This window comes from Leptonotus elevatus, chromosome 4 (assembly GCF_054856555.1).
Source record: "Leptonotus elevatus isolate MCC_2025b chromosome 4, RoL_Lele_1.0, whole genome shotgun sequence".
Lineage (NCBI taxonomy): Eukaryota > Metazoa > Chordata > Actinopteri > Syngnathiformes > Syngnathidae > Leptonotus > Leptonotus elevatus.
The window spans coordinates 2,893,300-2,912,620 of record NC_141242.1 but is presented as its reverse complement, the minus strand read 5'-3'; the positions used below and the strand labels follow the sequence as shown (position 1 = coordinate 2,912,620).

Below are 19,321 nucleotides of genomic sequence, written 5' to 3'. Positions count from 1 at the left end.
GCCCAAACCAAAAAGTGTTTTAACGGAGCAGAATGTGCGCAGAATGAGCTGCAAAGATGCCAAGAGCTTGATTTCATGGAGCTGAGAAGCGTGCGAACGTTCAATCGTTCACCGGTGAGGCGGCTGGCGGTCCCGCGCGACGTTCTTACCATGGACCTCCTGACGTGGGTCAGTCGGCTCTTGGCTTTGCTCTCGGCGAACTCCAGACTGTTGATGTCCTTAAGGCGCGCTTTGTACTTGCTCATCTGCTCATTGATGATCAGCTCCACGCACCTGTGGGTCATCAACCACAGCACGATTTGACAAAAAATACTTTGGAGTGTGATGGAGAAGGAACTTGATGTTTTCGGACGTCCTCTTTTTGTCGTTTCATGTTTACATTTGTGCCCGTTTTTGTTGTTGTAAGGGATTGGAACTGAGCCCTGTTGCAAATAATGAAAATCTACAAATAAATTATGCCCCCCCCCACCCCATACACACCTAAAAGTGACTTGGATTGCATAAATGACATTAATAATAATTATAATAATTAATAATAAAGATTAAAGCAAAGCACTTAAAATAGAGATGACCATAAAACATCAACACCATGCATCTAGCATATACATGAGCCCATGTTGCATAAAAACGGTATAAAGTAATTACACTAGAGGTGTCAGAATTAGTGCGTTCATTTTGAGTTCATTTCAAGTAATGCCACAAATTTTTTTCAAGCGCAATTAATGAACGCCCCCCCCCCCCCCTTGCTTGTAAAGCCTGTATTGGGGGAATTCCAGTCGCAACGCAGCAGACACGTTCACGTCAAAATTTTGCAGTAATAATAATGCTAAATAATTTAATATTAATAATGCAAATAATACTATTTGTGGAGATTGGAGTCAAGCTGCATTTTACAATTTAAAAAACGTGCAGAATTTCACAAGTTACTTCATGTTAAAGATTAGAAAGCTCTTAATATGGAAAGAAAAATGCACTGAGCAGCCAATGTCTTACAAATGTACTTATGCCATCTAGTGGCAGAAAAATGACCTCAACAAATCAATATCACACTCGTTTATTTTTATTTTTTATTTTAACTCAATTTTATGAATTATTATGAAATCAATGTCTAAAAGATGCAGACATATTTCTATTAGTTTAACATTTCCCCCCCCACTAGAAAAAATATTTTATTGTACATTCATAACCGATATAAAATTTGCAATTAATCGTGAGCTAACTATCAAAGTCATGCGATTAATTTTGAATACAATTTGTAATCGCCTGAAACCCCGAGCATAACGTATTTACACCCAAAAAAATTCACATGAGGCTCAAGAATAGCATTAACTATCACGGACGTCCCACTTTTACACATCAGCGCCGTTTCCGGGCACTGCTGGCCACGTTCCAACACTCGCACCCCCAACCGCGGCGTCTCGGCTATCTGGAATGCTTCGGACACTGAGACCGACACGACACACTCGCAGCCTCGCCGAACCCGTCGGCGGGAACGCGCAAGTACTGGAACGCGGCCCACGCCTCGCAAACCGGAAATGGAAACAAAGTTGATGGGTGGAAACCCGGAAGTCGGAAGTCCCGCCTCCTCCGTGGCATATAGCCCACTAGCATGCTAGCATAAACTGACAGATCACATTTGATGAGCAAATAAAACTATGCAAACGAGCAGATCATAAAATTGGTATAATGTCATTAAACTCACTTTTTGACACACAATGATATAAATGTTAGCAAAAACGGCAATTAGACGAGATACGCTTATTTCTTTTTTTTTTTCTTTTTTTTTTAAGAGCTCAGTATTGTTCATTCGGAAATGTCATCATAATTGCTCTTTTTTTTTATTTTTTTTTTATTATTATTATTATTATTTTTTTTTGTGTGTGTGTGTGTGGGTGAGGATGTGTATGTGCGTGCGTGCGTGCGTGCGTGCGTGCGTGCGTGCGTGCGCTTATTTCTGATGCGGAAGCGCGAGTATGTGGGGGTTTGACTGTATTTTCTTAAAGAACAAGAAGAGATACCGCAAATCAGAACAAGTTGTGATGTTGAAGGGCGGAAAGATCCTATGTAGGAGAAGCGGGCGAGTGAACGTACGCCGTGGTCTTGCTGATGTCCCGGACGCTCTGCAGAGGGTCGATGGTGTCGGGGCAGCGCAGGACGCACGGAGCGAACACGATGGCCAGCGCGTTGGCTGACATTCTGTTGGTGTCCTCCTGCAGTGCAATCCTGACACCAAAACACACCCATTTTCATTGCGGTCTTTTCTATATTATATCAAATAGAATGTTCCATCCCCAAATTTAATGCATGTATAGACAATTAAATGTCAAATATTCATATATTTTACATTATATGCGAGTGTTGTTCCGGGAGAGGCCCCGATACTGCATTAAAACAGGTGTATTGTAAGTACTAACATGTAACATGCCGATACCATTATTTCCAACACTAATATAGGACTTTGGATGCAGCATTTTGTGTCTTGCTTGTGCATTCATTGATGTGTGACGTGTTCACTTGCATGACGAGCCAAGATGTCCTATTGGCCCTTGAATGCTCTGATAAGGCAGTTTTTTTCATCTTGAAAAAACAAAACAAAACCTAGGTATCGGTACGGTATCAGCTGACACTATAAAACCGGTTATCGGAATCGGTATCGGTATCGGGGCCAAAAAACGATGTATTTTTCTCGCAAATTTGCCACTTTATAAACTCGCAAATTTGCCTCTTTTTTTTTCTCGCAAATTTGCCATTTATAAACTCGCAAATTTGTCAGTTTTTTCTCGCAAATTTGCCACTTTATAAACTCGCAAATTTGCCACTTTATAAACTCGCAAATTTGTCAGTTTTTTTCTCGCAAATTTGCCACTTTATAAACTCGCAAATTTGCCACTTTATAAACTCGCAAATTTGCCACTTTATAAACTCGCAAATTTGTCTGTTTTTTTCTCGCAAATTTGCCACTTTATAAACTCGCAAATTTGCCACTTTATAAACTCGCAAATTTGCCACTTTATAAACTCGCGAATTTGCCACTTTATGAACTCGCTAATTTTCTCGCAAAAAATTATCTGACTATTAGCCCCCCCCCCTGAAAAAAAATATATACGTGGCCTTAATATGTCGTTGTGAAATAAAGCAATAATTCATGCTTGAATAAATCATTTAGAATGTAAATATAATCCTAATTTAAGTGTGCAACATAATATTCAATTAGCAATCAAAACATATTTAACAAAGTTATTTTAAATCATGATTAATTTGCATTTGGATTAATTTAATTTTGAATGAATTAAATGTCAAATATTCATATATTTTACATTATATGCGAGTGTTGTTCCGGGAGAGGCCCCGATACTGCATTAAAACAGGTGTATTGTAAGTACTAACATGTAACATGCCGATACCATTATTTCCAACACTAATATAGGACTTTGGATGCAGCATTTTGTGCCTTGCTTGTGCATTCATTGATGTGTGACGTGTTCACTTGCATGACGAGCCAAGATGTCCTATTGGCCCTTGAATGCTCTGATAAGGCAGTTTTTTTCATCTTGAAAAAACAAAACAAAACCTAGGTATCGGTACGGTATCAGCTGACACTAGAAAACCGGTTATCGGAATCGGTATCGGGGCCAAAAAACGATGTATTTTTCTCGCAAATTTGCCACTTTATAAACTCGCAAATTTGCCTTTTTTTTTTTCTCGCAAATTTGCCATTTATAAACTCGCAAATTTTTCAGTTTTTTTCTCGCAAATTTGCCACTTTATAAACTCGCAAATTTGCCACTTTATAAACTCGCAAATTTGCCACTTTATAAACTCGCAAATTTGTCAGTTTTTTTCTCGCAAATTTGCCACTTTATAAACTCGCAAATGTGTCTGTTTTTTCTCGCAAATTTGCCACTTTATAAACTCGCAAATTTGCCACTTTATAAACTCGCAAATTTGCCACTTTATAAACTCGCAAATTTGTCAGTTTTTTTCTCGCAAATTTGCCACTTTATAAACTCGCAAATGTGTCTGTTTTTTCTCGCAAATTTGCCACTTTATAAACTCGCGAATTTGCCACTTTATGAACTCGCTAATTTTCTCGCAAAAAATGATCTGACTATTAGCCCCCCCCTGAAAAAAAATATATACGTGGCCTTAATATGTCGTTGTGAAATAAAGCAATAATTCATGCTTGAATAAATCATTTAGAATGTAAATATAATCCTAATTTAAGTGTGCAACATAATTAGCAATCAAAACATATTTAACAAAGTTATTTTAAATCATGATTAATTTGCATTTGGATTAATTTAATTTTGATTAGTTAATATTTGGAATTATTTCATAGATTTGTTTATGGAATTTGCAATTACTAACTAAATATATATATAATATATATTTAAAAATAGAAATGTTGTACATTTGACAGCCTTTTTTATTCCATGACATTGCAGAGCAATAACAAATACCAGGAAAAAAGTCACCAATTAACTCATTTACTGCCATAAAGTCATAAAAAAAAATTAGAAAACAGGCAATTCAAATTTTTTATTGTAATTAATCCTATAATTTCACTAGTTAACTCATGATTAATCACAAATTTCATATCTGTTCTAAATGTACAATGAAAAAAATTCAAGGTTTTCATACTCTAGTTAACAAAAGTGGATTTTTTTTTTTTTAAAGTAATAGAAATAGTTCAAATGAATTCTCAACGTCTATAGCCGTCAATGGCAGTAAAAAAATTAAAGAGGTGACTCATTGATGATGATTAACCTTATTTATTGTCGTAGCTGTCGATGTAATGAACCAATTGCGGTATTTACTGCCAAGAATGATTTTCCTCTGAATGTAAGCTGTCAGTGCTCACCTGACCAGATGGAAGATGAGGCGTTCCAGCGTGCTGAGGTGCGTGCGGCTCAGCTGGTCGATGACAGAGTACGCGCCTCGGATCACTTCCCGCTTGTTGGGTTGACCTGCCCACAAAAAAAAAAAAAAAAAAAAAAAAAAAAGCGTCATCATAGGACAAAATGGCTGACTTCAAAACAAGGGCGCGGTGCGACGAGCTCACCCATGGCCCGCAGAAACTCCTCGTAGAGCTCAAATGTCATGAGAGGGCTGGGCAGGTCGCGGAGCCACTGCTTGAGCACGCTGGCGATGACGTGGATGTTGTAATCGTCCAAGTTGACGCTGCTCACATCTGGAACGTTACGACGGACACGTCGCATCAGGAAGAACGCTTCAAAATGTCTTGCAGCGTTGGAACTCACCCGTGTCCAGGCCCTGGCGCAGTTCTTTGATTTTATTGGTGGAACCCGACTTCCTGTAGATGCCCTCCGTGTAGAGGCCGTGCATCTCGATGTAGTTGATGAGCTTCTCCACTAGTTGGGGAACGTTGCGCTCCTCGCTGGTCAACCGCGACAGCTCGACGCCAAATTGACGAGGCGACAGCTCCGGATCGTACTTGTTGATACATACGAGAGTCATATTAACTCATTCAAACCCCAAAACGTGTAAATATATTTTATAATACTTTGTCCTTCACTCCCAAAAACGTATTTATATGTTTTTATGTTTTGTTTTTTTTACAAGAGCATACAGAAGGCTTTGATGCAGCTTCTAACATGAAGACGTGGCGTCAAGCAATGGTAGTTATTACAAAAAACGGCCAGCAGGTGGCAGCAGAGTATAAGAGATCAGCCATATTGCAACAAGCTCTTTTTGCCAGTGTTTTCACCAGGAATATTAATCATGTTGAAACTTAGCTATAGTCTAAAGCTAATTGCTGCAAAACGGAAACAGATAGAAATATTCTTTTTCTGACAAAAGAAGAGACTCTAATCTTTTTTTTATAGCAATAGAACACAATATTCTGTGGGCTATGCAAAATCAGTCAAAATCCAGTAAAACAGCCGAGAGCAAAGGGGGTTGCTTCAGTGAAAATGATTGCAAGTGAATGAGTTAAGAAAAAACAACAACAACAAACAGGGTTTAGAGAAGCTTTAGGAAGCATCGGCGCTTACCTTTTTACTGCACTTGGTGGCCATCTTGGAGCAGCACTTCCTGTGGCAGGCGTAGCGACAGACTGCAACACAGCACACAACAATGGCTACAGCCAGTCTGCGGTTGGAACGCTCAAAAGATTCAGCGGAGGCGTCCGATTAGCTTAAATGTGAAGCCAAGTGCTAAAAAGTGCTAACCCGATTGAAGGCGGCGTTACGAAAGAGGGGCGGGAAGTTTAATCCAATTTTTTTCCCCTCGGAGAAAAAGGATAAGTGTAAGGTAAGTGAGTTAGTGAGAACATTAGGAAGGGCTGGCTTTTGTGAGTTCTCACAAGAAACGTGAGACTTGAGCAAATCTCGCGAGAGTTCAGCGCGGGATCTTTTTCTGAGCACCAGTAACGGCAATGAGGACAAATTTGATAAGCACGGAACCACAAATTGAATTTTGCATTACGAAGTAGAAGGACTGTGCGATATGGCCAAAAAATAAAATCTAGATTTTTTTTCAGTCATTCAAGACAATTACGATTTTAATCGATTTTAATCTAATAAACCCAACAAGCGTTTATTTAAAGGTTTCATTTATTCCAAAATAATTCCTGTGCAAAAATGTTCAGACAATGATTATGTATACCGATTCTAAATAACTCGCAATCTGGATGTAATACAACATAAGAACTACAACTCTTAATAATCCAGAACACAAAATTCGATTTCACGATTTAGCAAATTGTTAACGATTCGGTTTACAAAACGATGATTAATCGAATTAATTTTATTTATTGCCCAGCCCTACGAAGTAGTGCTAGCTAGGGTCGGCTAAAATTGAAGATTTTTTCATTTATTTTTTAACAAAAATCGGATTTCCAATTTTAACCGATGTTTGTCTTCTAAATATGAGCTACTTTCATCATAATCCTTCGCGTTAGCGCTCACGTTTGCAGACGCAGGCTCGGTCCATCATCCAGATGAGCGAGGAGCAGTATTCGCAGTACGTGGGGATGCTGTACTGCGTGGATTTGAAGATGTGGCCGTTGTGCTCTTCAACCTGCAGGTGAAAGGTCACGTCAGACGTGCATCAATTACAAATAAAAATACAGCTTCTAATTTTTAACTCACAATGTCGGTTTCCTTCTTGCGCAATTTCTTGCGCTCTCGTTTGGCAGCCTGGAAAGAAAGACACAGGATTTTTCGTTGAACTACATTTGACAGTACTTTTTGTCATCATGCGCGCGACCTCGTGTTCACAGAAGATGCATCATGACGACATGGCAGTCGCCAGTGTGGGCTTTCTTTACTGTCCTGTTATGGAAAATAACTATTTAACACAAATTAACATAAAAAGTTTATACTGTATTGCGAAGACCTGTATTTTCCTTAACAACAGATTGCTTGCTTTCCTGTCTAGCTGACCCTCCCTTTCTCCTCCCAAAATCTAACTACTTCAAAATTGCACAACAGTATTTTTGTTGCATTCTTAAAACGTGACTGTTTTGTTTTGGCAAACTCAAAATGAGTGACTGGTTGTTTTTGAAGCAGAGATGTCAATAAAATTCAGCTTCATGGTGCGTTAAACAATGTGTTTGTACGTTAGACTTACAGTGGGACTCAAAAGTTGATTTGTATTTGAATTCATTTTGCAAACAATTATCGGCTTACTTATCGGTAATCGACATCGGCACTTTTTTAATTACCGTGCATCCCTAATTATTATTTTTATTATTGTTATTATTATTAAGGAAAAGCAGCTGCATAATACACCATTTTTGGAGGTGAAATAATTGCAAAAAAAAAAAAAAGGCTAAAAACAAAAAAAAGAAGGATACCTTGGTCCAAATTGCTAGCTGACAGTTGCTCATTGAACCATTAACACTTTTTTTTTTAAACATTACAGCCGTATGATCACACTCAGAATTTTTTTTAAAATATTATTTAGAAACATACCGTATTTGAAAAGGCCTCAAAAAGATGCAATAAAACCAGTGACGAGCGAGCAGTAATTGCTTCCGTTCATTCGGCTTCTTCTTACCCTGCCGATGGTCCCCTCCGTGGGCTTGTACTCGGTCATGAACTCGTCCAGGAAGACCTTGAAGGTGTTGACCCACACCTTGACCGGCGACTCGCGCCAGTCGCGCTGCTCCAGCCGCATGGTCTTCTCCAGGATGTGCTCGAACAGGGCGTACAGGTCCTTGTAGCGGATACTCCTCCCGTCGTCCATCTGCCATGGTGACATGGAAAATGTTTTCATTTATATAGTGGACCATCTACATATGTGCGGTAAAAAGATGGGGCTGGAGGAGGCAGCGCTTGAAACGCTCATGATAGATGAAGCATTTCCATGTGTTTTATCTCATCCAAACCCAAAAACGTATAAATACGTTTTTTATACCTTGTCCTTCACTTCCAAAAACGTATTTATATGTTTTTCCCCGTCTTATTTCTATGCTAGAGCATAGAGAAGAGGTCGCTTAAAGCAGTAGTAGTTATTACAAAAACGGCCAGCAGGTGGCAGCAGAGTATAAGAGATCAGCCAGGGCCATTTTGCAACAAGCTCTTTTTGACAGCGTTTTCAACAGGTTTTAGAATATTGATGAAACTTAGCTATATTCTAATGCTAATTGCTGCAAAACAGGAACCGATAAAAATAGACTTTTTTCCCTGATGAAAGAAGAGGGTCTTATTCTTTCTTTTGGTAGGTTCCATGTTTTTATAGCAATATTGCAAAATCAGTCAAAATCCAGTAAAGCAGCCGGGAGCGAAAAGGGTTGCTTCAGTGAAAATGGCTGGCAGTGAATGAGTAAAGCGTGTGAATTAAAAGTCGAACAATGCTAATTGCATTTCCTCAGTTTAACAAATGGAGGCGAAGCCTTCGGGGGGGGGGACTCACGGCCAAGGCGGTGGAATACGAGTTGAAGATGTTGATGCGGAACTCTTTCAGCGCTTTCTTGAAGACCACATCCACCATGGTGTCCTTCTTGCCGTTTTCGCTATCCAAGTCGGCAATCTGAAGGCAAAAAACATTCTAATATTCTGATCTTCTCATGTTACGAAGTGAGGTAATCACATTATTGGAAACGATTTGGGGGGGATATTTTTTTTTTTTAGCTGTGACCTTCTTCAGGAGGAAGTCGTTCATGGTGCGATAGTCGTGAGCAGAGCTGAGGATGTGCAGCGCATCGTTCTGCCACTGGGCGGGTTCCAGGGCCCCGCTGCTGATCTTGAGGCTGCGCCGCCGCTTCATCTTGGGAGACGGCTCCTTGTTCTCCTTGCTGTGCCGCAACCGCCGCGGGGACGCGGCCTCCAGCTCTGGGCTGTGAGGAGGGGACGGGACCTCTGATGGACAGACACACGGAAGGGAAAGGAAGTTGAACGCTCTGCAATAAGCAGGGTTTTAATAGTTTATTTTTATTTTGTTTGAACTTTTTTTTTTTTTTTTATTCAGTTAGTTCTTAGAGTGGGTCTTTTAGTGTGTGTATATATATATATATATATATATATATATATATATATATATATATATATATATAATGTTTCATTGAGTTTTTATTAGTTTTAATAATAGCTTCTTTTTATGCATGAAGTATTTGTCAATACCCAAATAAATGTAAAGTTTAAAATGAAGCCAGAAAGCTCAGATTTATGATATTGACAAAGATGAAAACAAAGGAAAATTTTTGCTGTAATTATTGTTAGTATTATTTCTTTTTGTGATGTTTTTTTGTAAAAGGAATTAAATAAAAAAAAAAAAAACATTTGTTTGACTTAAAAAATTTAGAAAATCTGAATAATTCATTTTAAACTCGTTTTTGGCTTTTTCTTTTTTTTTTTTTAATTTTCACTCTTATTTGATTTCATTATTGAATTTTTTTGATTTCAGTTTGAGTAATTTCATTAGTTTTCATTAGCTATAATAACCTTGGCAGTACTAACACAATTTTCAATTACCAGGCATCTCCGCAGCACTTTCACTCCTGCCGGCCAACTTCTCCCTGGACAATTTCTTCCCACTGGGTTTGCTTTTACTCCAGAATCGCATCTTCCCTCTCATTCTGCTAAAATGAATAATTAAAAAAAACACACACACACATTTACACATTTCGACAATGAGTGACAAAACACATTTTGCTGTTATTTCTGTGCATGTTAAAATCCTTATCTGCGTACTTTTATCCTTCATTCTATTTTCCTTCACCAGCGTTACCGTACCTTCCATCCTGACTGGAGGTTTTCCTCAGCACCTCTACTTTGCCCAGATCGCCCGATGACATGGTCTTATGGATCTTCTTGGGATCTTTTTGGGAATCCTGTCACCAATTACAAAGCACGACAATGAGAACGCAGAACGATGAGCACGTGCTCCTGCTCTTGGCTGGCGGCGTTTCTGGAATGCTGCAGTTGTAAATGAAGGAGGAGCGGCAACGTTGGTCGCTATGACGTAAACAACGACGACAGTCAGCATACCGCTACTCGTGGAAAAGTTAGAAGAGTTGGACTATCGAGTGGAATTTCAGAATGGAGCTGAAATGCACTACAACCTTTTCGAGTGAACTCAATTTGACCCTTCTTTAAATGTTCAACTGTTCTCTCCTCTGGGATAGAGAGAGAGATATAAATGACTAAATAAATAAATACATGATAAAAGTAAAAATAAAACCAATATAATGTATGTATATACACATACATACACACACACATAGCTACCTAGCTAGCTAGCTAGCTAGCTCCCTAGCAGGTAAACGAACACCATGGGAGCTAGCTAGCTAGGGAGCTAGCTAACTAGCACACCTGAGGCTCAAGCCAAACTGTGGCAGGGTTTTTATACTTTCTGGACCTGGATTTGCCACCTCTGCCAAAAATACTGAAAAGAGTCCACAAGGGGTTTACATGGCGTATTTCAAACAGGCACAAAAAAGTCATCCGCAAGTTGTGATAGAGGTACAGAGAGACCGGAAGAGTCACAGAAAGGCATCAAAGTCATGTATTGGTCAATTCATGTATCCAACATCTATTGTGAATTTTGCCACCGAAATAAAAGTTGTGGAAAAAGCATCATCCTAAAAAATAAAAGTTCCCCAGTAAAGGTGAAAGTGCATTTTAGGTTCATCCTGAAGTTTCGCCAAATATCCATCACTTTTTGTTGATATTCTCTTTTCATGCTGCGTTGAATGTTGATTAGTAACAAGGAAGAGAAGGTGCACAGGAAGTGATGCTCCAAGCTCAAGCATCATTAGTCGAAACTTTCCAACCATTCTTAAGCATGCATCGGCACATATTCTCTTTTCAAAGTGGGATCAGTGAAGCCCGTGCAGCAGCTCACGGCGTCCTCGCCAGAGCGGCGATCCGTGTTCTAAGCAGAGGGAAAACGTCTGAATCATTTCAGTTTGTGGTTACAGAAAGGTTGCGATGTTAAGGAGGCTCCTCCCCGAGACGTCGGCGGAAGTGGCGGGAAAACGGAGGAGGCCGGGTGGGGGGGGGTCCGGGAGGCCACGTGATTTACCATCTCGGAGTCACTGTGGCAGTCAGCCTTGGGGCGGGCTCGCGGGGGGCACAGGGAGGGGGGCAGCGTGCGGGAGTGGGCGGGGACGTAGTACTCGTCGCCGTCATCGTCCGACTGCGTGGCTCCTTCCGAGTTACAGCGCGTGAGGAAGTCGGAGCGCGTCCGGGACATGCGCGGTTTCTTTTTGGGGCCCGGGCGGCCCACCTGCTGCCGGGCAACCACAGGGACAGCAAAACCTCAAATCCTGCAAGCCTCTGCTCATTGTTACAATATGGAAGCCTTTGGTAACAGGCGTTTAAAATCGAAAACATTTTATAAAAATTTTAGCTATATGCTAATGCTAATTGCTGCAAAACGGAAACAGATACAGTACAAATATACTTTTTTTCCTGATGAAAGAAAAGACTAATCTGTTTTTTGGTAGGTTCCGTGTTTTATAGCAATAGAACACAATATTCTGTGGGCCTTGCAAAATCTGTCAAAATCCAGTAAAACAGCCGGGAGCGAAGGGGGTTGCTTCGGTGAAAACGGCTGCCACTAAGTGAGTTCAAAAGATTTCAAGTCAGGTCTTTCATAAATGTAAGAAAATACTTTTTAAATAAATGTATATGAATAGCAAATTTCAAGAAAACGCTATATACAACAGTAGATACAAAAAAGGCCTTTAAAGTTATATTTTCTTATAAATTTATGGGAAAAAGAGATTAAAATAATCGATTCATGGTTTTATGAATCAATATCAGGCTCGAAAAGAAAAATTTATTTGATCTCGATATTGCACATATCTGTCCGTCAGTTGTTGTTTTTTTCACACGACATACCATCACAACAGTCAAAAGTCGACTACTGAGCGCACCCAATTCCCTGCAGCCAAAGATGGCCAAGTATCATCACGAATCACAAGTCGGATGTGTGTTTTGACCGCTATCGAACCCCTGAGACTGACTGACCGAACCCCCTGGGTTTCCATCAAACCCAGGTTTAGAACCACTGATTCAGAACCAAGACTGCAAAAGGAATGAAGTGAGTTGGTCGGTCTTCAAGTCAGGCTTGGTTGGCACCGTGCGATGTACAACCAACTGCAGTGTGTTAAGTGTGTGTTTGAGTGTGACTCTACCTCTCTGGTTCTGGAATCATCCCTGAACATGGAAAAAGATCTTCCCTGGTTGACCAAATCCTTATCGGACCTGCAAAGAATAGTTGCAGTTAAATCCATATGTTCTTTGTCGACCATATGTGGCTGGATAATAAAAGAGTAACTATGGGATAACTTATGTACATTTATTCTAGCAATATGTGGCTGGGTATTGGTACTGTTGTGGTTTGGACTTACTTGGAGAAGGGCAGCTTGCGCCTGGGAGGCGAGAAGACCGTGTTGGAGGGTTTCTCCGTCATGTTGACGATCACAGACTGGGCCGAGCTCTTCTTCTGGGCTTTGGGTGGTTTGGTGTCAAGGAGCGGGCTGGGTGCTACCTGCCCAGGTGGAACCATTTTCTTCTCCTTCTGAGCTGCTTGAATGGGAAAAACGCTGGATTTGGTCCCCAAGGGGGTCTTCTTAATGTCCACTTCCGAGGAGCAAAGTCCAGGTACTTCTGGACTTGCCGCATGGGTGGTTGTAGGCGGAACCAGGGAGGAATTTGATTCCTCAAAGGTGGACTGCGTAGTCCTTTCATTTAGTGGTTCAGTCGTAGATCCTACCTCCAAACCTGATGTGTCTGATCGTTGAGAACTGGATTCTCTATCTTGAGAAGTTCTTTCTGGAGTTTGGGGCACCAGCGGCCCCTCCTCCAGAGGACTCTCCTTTTGCATGCTGATCAAGACCACGACGGGCTTACGAGATGCGGACTCCCTTCTGCCATTGTAAGATCTGCCGGGGCTTTCACCTTTTGGTTCTCGAACGGGACTTTGGTCTGAAGCGATGTAAAAGGTTGCCCTTGGAGCCTCCGTCCTGAGAGGTGACTCCATCTTGGGCTTTTCATTGTGGTTTGAATCTCTTTCTGGTTCTTGAGCGTGACGGTCTGAAATCAAACGTTCCCGAGACGCGGCCGGTTGGGATCCAAAACCTCCGGAACCCTCCGTCTCCATGTCCTCGACAGTGAGCATCTCAAAGCTGTCCAGAGACCCGAGAGGAGACGGTCTGCGATGGTCCTCCAGGGGACCGGCGCCGCTGTCTGGCCCCACCTCTCCTTGAGGCGGCGTGCCGACATTGCCGGAGCGAACCTTGAGAAGTTCCAAGCTGAACCGCGCCTGCTCCAGTTCTCGCATCCGCCTGCTCTCTCTCTTGGATCGAGTCTTGTGGCTCGCCTCGTCCACGTTGCGACTTCGATCGGAGTCTTTCTCGGCGAGTGCAGAGTCTTCCGCTGGTTCTCCACGGAGGTTATGTACTCTCTCCGGTTCGGACGAGGCGAGGTCGTCATCGGGTTCTTGAGTGATGGGTGCTGGCGGTTCATGCTGCTGCTTCAGTACTCGGAACCTAAAGATTTGGAAAAAGATTGATTACAAACTTGTGGTTTTTGAAAGGTTTGTGAATAATGATGAAATGTATTAGCTAATTGCTGAAAAACGGAAACAGATACAAATATACTTTTTTTTGCTGATGAAAGAAGAGACTCTGGTAGGTTCCATGTTTTTATAGCAATAGAACACAATATTCTGTGGGCCTTGCAAAATCAGTTAAAATTCAGTAAAACAGTCGGGAGCGAAGGGGGTTGCTTCAGTGAAAATAGCTGGGAGAGAATTAGTAAAGCGCTGACTTGGAGACAATCACAATAAGGAGTCATGCCAAATCCACTTCGACCAGGGTTCACCAATTCCGGTCCTCGAGGTCCGGAGTTCTGCAGGTTTTAGATGTTTCCGCCAACCAACACACCTGATACTAAAGATCAGGATCGTTATCAGGCATGCTGATGAGCTGATTATATAAATCAGGTGTGCCAGTGGGCGGAATCATCTAAAAACTACAGGTCTCCGGACCTTGAGGACCAGAATTGGTGAACACTGACTTTCAACCCTGCATTTCTTTGTGTCTGGGTCATTTCAGGGCACAATTGGTGCTGGCCTCTCCTAGATCCGTTTGAGATACATCCAATTGCAACATACTCGGGACACGTTAAATCAAACAAAACAGATTTTATGCAGTTTCTGGCTTCTCCAAAATGATTGGAACAATCGTCTCAGTAATATGTTTGTTTGCCTTTCCCACTAACACTTCCAATCCCATCACTTCTAACTCTTTTTTTTTTTTTTTATACACTTGTTCTGATATTTCCCATGGTGAAAATGAGCTACTTATAACACAAAATCTTGTTTTAAAGACAGTGTTCTCAACCACGCAATTTATTTGAGATGCACATCCCTGGCAAGCGCACCTGCTATTTGGGTTCTTACAAAATCAGGCCCCTACACTGTAAAACAAAAATAACACCTGTAATATAACAGAATTTTACTTTTTATTTGACAAGTTTTTTTCTGTATTTTAAAAATATTTAATTTACAAAAATAAACTGATTTTACATGAAAAATTTAAAAATAACATGAAATCACTGTAACTGTAAAAACACAATATTTCAATTATTTTACAAAAAAAAATTCCATTAGAAATACATGTATTGATTGTTAAAATACATGTATTGTAATTTCACAAATACTTGTCTGTTATTTAATTCAATAAAATTTAAAATTCAACTTTAAAACCCTAAAATAAAAAATAAAATAAAAAATTATATTTATTGAGAAATTAACAGCAATTTTTTTTTAATTTTACCATAATTTCTTTGTGAATTTACCATTTTTTAAAGTGAAAATAACTAAAATTTCTATAATGTCCTTGTTAAAATTACAGATAAAACTACTTTAATTATGAAAAAAAGAAGAAGTGTTTTTTACGATAAAGTAATAATGTGTTATTTATTTCTCAGTATTTTTCTGGTGCCCCAGCCGGCGGAAAATTAGTTTTTTTACGATCGCTGTTTTTTTTTTTGTGTACCTGCAGCGGGCCAGGTAACCCCTTCCCATGGCTTGCAGCAGCGTCACAGTCCTGTAGGTCTCACAGTAGCGTCTCCTCTCAACAAATCCCCTCCAGGCCGCCTGGACCCTGACGGCCGCCGCGGTCCTTCGACGGCAGCAGATCCTCCAGCTCCTCTGGATGGCCACGGCCGAGTCCCGCCACCGCAGGAACGTCCGGCGCTGCCTGCAGCGCCTCCAGGCTGTCTGAAGACACACGACCGCTTGCTCCTCCAGCCTCAGATCCTCGGCGGATTCTCTGAGAAGGCAGCATCGCCACCATCGCTGCAGAACCGATGAAGAAAATGAGACAAAAGGTTTCAGGTTGTTAAAAGGGAAAATCATTTGACAATAATATGTTCTATTCGGCACCACTAGTCTAAATATATGATTCTATTTAATACTGCGTTAGTGGAATATGAGTTAAGCAGCCATTTTTATTCATCTAAGCGGGCGGTCATTTTGCCACTTGCTGTCGACCAAGGTTATTTTTAGTTAACGAAAACTAACAAAAAATAACTAAAACTAAAATTCTAAAAACAATTTTGTTAACGAAATAAAATAAAAACGAAAATGCTTTTAAAAAAAAACGAAAACTAACTAACTTTAATACATGAGCCTTTGGGGATGATTTTAAATGTGATTTTAAGTATATTTATTTCGATATTAACCGGAATAAAGACGTTTATAAGCGTGTCACACAGAAGTGATGTCATCTCCCAGCAGCCAATAGAAAACTACTACTGCAACAAACTAAAGCTAAACTAAAACTAAGCATAAAAAAAACCTAATAAAAACTAACAGAACCACCCTGAAAACAAATTAAAATGAACTAAATAAATAAAAAATAAAAAAACGGAAATAAAAACTAACTAAAATGACAATTCCAAAACTATAATAACCCTGCTGTCGACTAAAGATGACATCAATGTTTTTCAGGTCTCAACCAATCACAGCTGAGCTTCAGAAAACAGGTGAGCTGTGATTGGTTGTTGCCTGATCCCTGAGCAACAGTGATGTTATCTTCAATTAACAGCAAGTGGCAAAATGGCCGCCCCCTGAGATGGCTAAAAACGGCTGGATTTTGCTTCATAACTCAAATTCCACAAATGTAATATTAATCAGAATGTCATGTTTAGACTAGTGAGGTCACATATAACATATTATTGTTAAGAACTGTTGAAGGTTGACTTCCACTAAGTTTAGCATCTTGACTAAAACTCTAACACGCTAAATCAATTATGATCAACAATCAAAATACAAAACACAGAAACACTTTATCTGTAAGTGGGAAAATTGCCTCTAAACAAAAAAAAGAATAAGGAAAAAAAATAACGAAAATCTCAACTGAGTAGAATGAAAGGAGCAGGCAAAGCGGGCGGCCATTTTGCCACTTGCTGTCGACTGAAGATGACATCAGTGTTGCTCAGGGCTCAACCAATCACAGTGCAGCTTCAGAAAACAGGGAGAGCTGTGATTGGTCGTCGCCTGAGCCCTGAGCAACATTGATGTCATCTTCAGTCGACAGCAAGTGGCAAAATGGCCGCCCCCTGGGAAGTAGAAAAACGGCTGGATTTTGCTTCATAAGTCTTATTCCACAAATGCAATATTAATTAGAATGTCATGTTTAGACTAGTGAGGTCACATCTAACATATTATTGTTAAGAAATGTTTTTTCTTAGAGAGAAAAAAAAAAAAGAGAGAAAAAAAAAGGAAATGTTTACGGTTGACTTCCACTTTTAGAAGTCACAGATTTGCCTACAACAGCAATAAATGCAGTCCATTAAAAATGGCCACCTGGATGACACGCGCAGCCAGCCTCATCCGGATAAAATTCTTCCTCTCCAGGACCGCCCGGAAGCGGCGCTGCAGCGTGACGATGCGCCGCAGAACTTCCTGGTGGAGGAGGGTGTGAAGACGCTGACGCTCCGCCTCCCGCAGGAACACCTACAAGCCCCGTTGAAAAGTTGAAAAGTCCCGGGAGAGATCAAGGTGGAGCTCGCAGGTGTGTTACCGTCGTGTTGCCCACTTGGTAGCCAGCGGGCATCAGATGGATCTGCCTGAAGAACTCCCTGATGCCGGACTTGGTCGCGCTCGTGCCTCGAGGCAGCAGCACGCGAAAGTGACGAACAAAATCCTGGAAAGGAGATCGCGGTCGTGGTTAGCAAAACACTGAATTTAGTGAAGATGGAGGAAGAGTTTATGAGTTTTGACCCCCGTAGCAGAGAACACAAAAGACAAGCAGAGTTGGGTTTTGTGCTTGAATTTGAGATTTGAGGTATTTTGTCAAATGAAGGATGTCCATTGAATTAATAAAGCTTGAAATCCTGACAAAGATGAAAGAGACACAGCTAGAGTTGGACGTCTTTGGATTCACTAACGTTCGATTCACTCAAAATAAATAAATTAAATATACGATGGTGTCAGCGTGTACTCGTTAGCCCCAAGAACATGAGTAGCCCACAGGTGTGTTCTAAAAATAATTCACCAATGACACTGTGACTCGCTAAGAAGAATTAAAACAGAAGATTTATAACAGTTATTTTTCTGTTTATTTATTTTAATTGAAAATTAAAAATCAATCAATAAATACATGTGAAAATTAAAAACGAATATATCAAATATCAATCAAAAATCTTTTTTTTTTATGTTTGTATTTTATATATATAAAATATCATTAAAAATGTTTGTATTATATATATATATATAAATAATTTTGTATTTGTATTTTTTTTATTCCATTTATATAAATTTTTTTGTATTTAATTTTTGAATAATATTTTTATATCAGTTTTTATTTTCACTTTTATTCATTTATTTATTTAGTCTTTTTTTTTTTTTTTTTTTTTATTTGGGCAGTTTTAGTCCTCCATATGAACACAAAATAAAATGGATTGTGTTTTAGCTCACGGTTAACATGCCGTCAGAATCTAATTTCAGTCCACGCCTGAAATGCTAATCGCCATCTCCACATAACATGAGAAACTTTTCACTGCATTTCAATCCAATTCCAGGGAAGTGCTCACAGCGGGTCAGTAGGCGCCGCTGCTGTTTTGGTTAGCAACCGAGGTCAGGCCTGGATGAGCTTTACCTGGAAGGTGTACTTGATGCTGTAGCCCGATTGTCGGATACGGACGGTTTCCAGCATCCCCGTGTACCGCAGCTGTCTGAGCACCAAGCTGTCATTAAAACGTAACGGGAGCTAAGAAAGACGAGAAACATTTTAGTTTTAGTTTTAATTTGACAGAAAAGTAAACCGAATGACATGCAGGCAGTTACAGCTTTTTTCTTTCTTTTGTACCTTTTCAGCATTGGAGCGGATGCACTTGACAAAGTATGGCTCGGATTGGTTGAGAGTCTCCATCAGTTTATTGAGAGAAGCCTGCATACATAAACACATTGTTGTCGTGTCCAGTCAATCCACTTCTGTATGACGTCATGTTTTGATGACAAGACACTTTTCTTATAATATATTATAATGTCATTTCTTTGGAAGAATAATCAAACAGGTATAAACCTACAATTGACAATTGAATTCATCCAGTTCAACCACCAGCAGTACATTTTTATGATATATTTTAGATACTCAGGTACTGAAAAACATACACGACAAAAAAATATTGCTGAATAAACTATTTATACTGTAATTAAACAAAGTTAAATTTTACTTGAATTCTAAATTGCAGTTAAAAGGTAAAAAAAAAATAATCTGTGCTAATTTGCGAGTTTATGTTGAATAATGCCTGCTAGCTATGTTAGCTGCTATGCTAACTGGTAAAGAACAAGCTTAGCTATGAATTGAAAAAAAGAAAAACTTTGATATGAATGT

At 39.9% G+C, this 19,321-nt stretch overlaps 1 protein-coding gene across 11 annotated transcripts in view; it reads right to left on the bottom strand.

Annotated features, from left to right (window-relative positions):
* The window catches only part of LOC147175002 (unconventional myosin-IXAb-like), a 123,476-nt gene that overhangs the window by 10,122 nt on the left and 94,033 nt on the right, over window positions 1-19,321 (bottom strand). For 8 of the 11 annotated variants that reach the window (XM_086072736.1, XM_086072739.1, XM_086072742.1 and 5 more), the window contains 20 exons: window positions 18,794-18,874; window positions 18,584-18,694; window positions 17,507-17,629; window positions 17,290-17,439; window positions 15,476-15,777; window positions 12,824-13,963; window positions 12,608-12,677; window positions 10,200-10,297; window positions 9,939-10,045; window positions 9,106-9,326; window positions 8,881-8,997; window positions 8,023-8,211; window positions 7,113-7,160; window positions 6,930-7,041; window positions 6,015-6,076; window positions 5,262-5,454; window positions 5,063-5,191; window positions 4,862-4,967; window positions 2,092-2,223; window positions 150-273 (listed from right to left, as the gene is read on the bottom strand). In XM_086072736.1, coding sequence (XP_085928862.1) covers window positions 150-273; window positions 2,092-2,223; window positions 4,862-4,967; window positions 5,063-5,191; window positions 5,262-5,454; window positions 6,015-6,076; window positions 6,930-7,041; window positions 7,113-7,160; window positions 8,023-8,211; window positions 8,881-8,997; window positions 9,106-9,326; window positions 9,939-10,045; window positions 10,200-10,297; window positions 12,608-12,677; window positions 12,824-13,963; window positions 15,476-15,777; window positions 17,290-17,439; window positions 17,507-17,629; window positions 18,584-18,694; window positions 18,794-18,874 — 3,615 coding nt within the window. Of the gene's footprint in view, window positions 1-149; window positions 274-2,091; window positions 2,224-4,861; window positions 4,968-5,062; window positions 5,192-5,261; window positions 5,455-6,014; window positions 6,077-6,929; window positions 7,042-7,112; window positions 7,161-8,022; window positions 8,212-8,880; window positions 8,998-9,105; window positions 9,327-9,938; window positions 10,046-10,199; window positions 10,298-11,490; window positions 11,698-12,607; window positions 12,678-12,823; window positions 13,964-15,475; window positions 15,778-17,289; window positions 17,440-17,506; window positions 17,630-18,583; window positions 18,695-18,793; window positions 18,875-19,321 lie in introns of all 11 variants that reach the window. The other 3 variants (XM_086072746.1, XM_086072738.1, XM_086072741.1) reach the window with 3 other exon arrangements.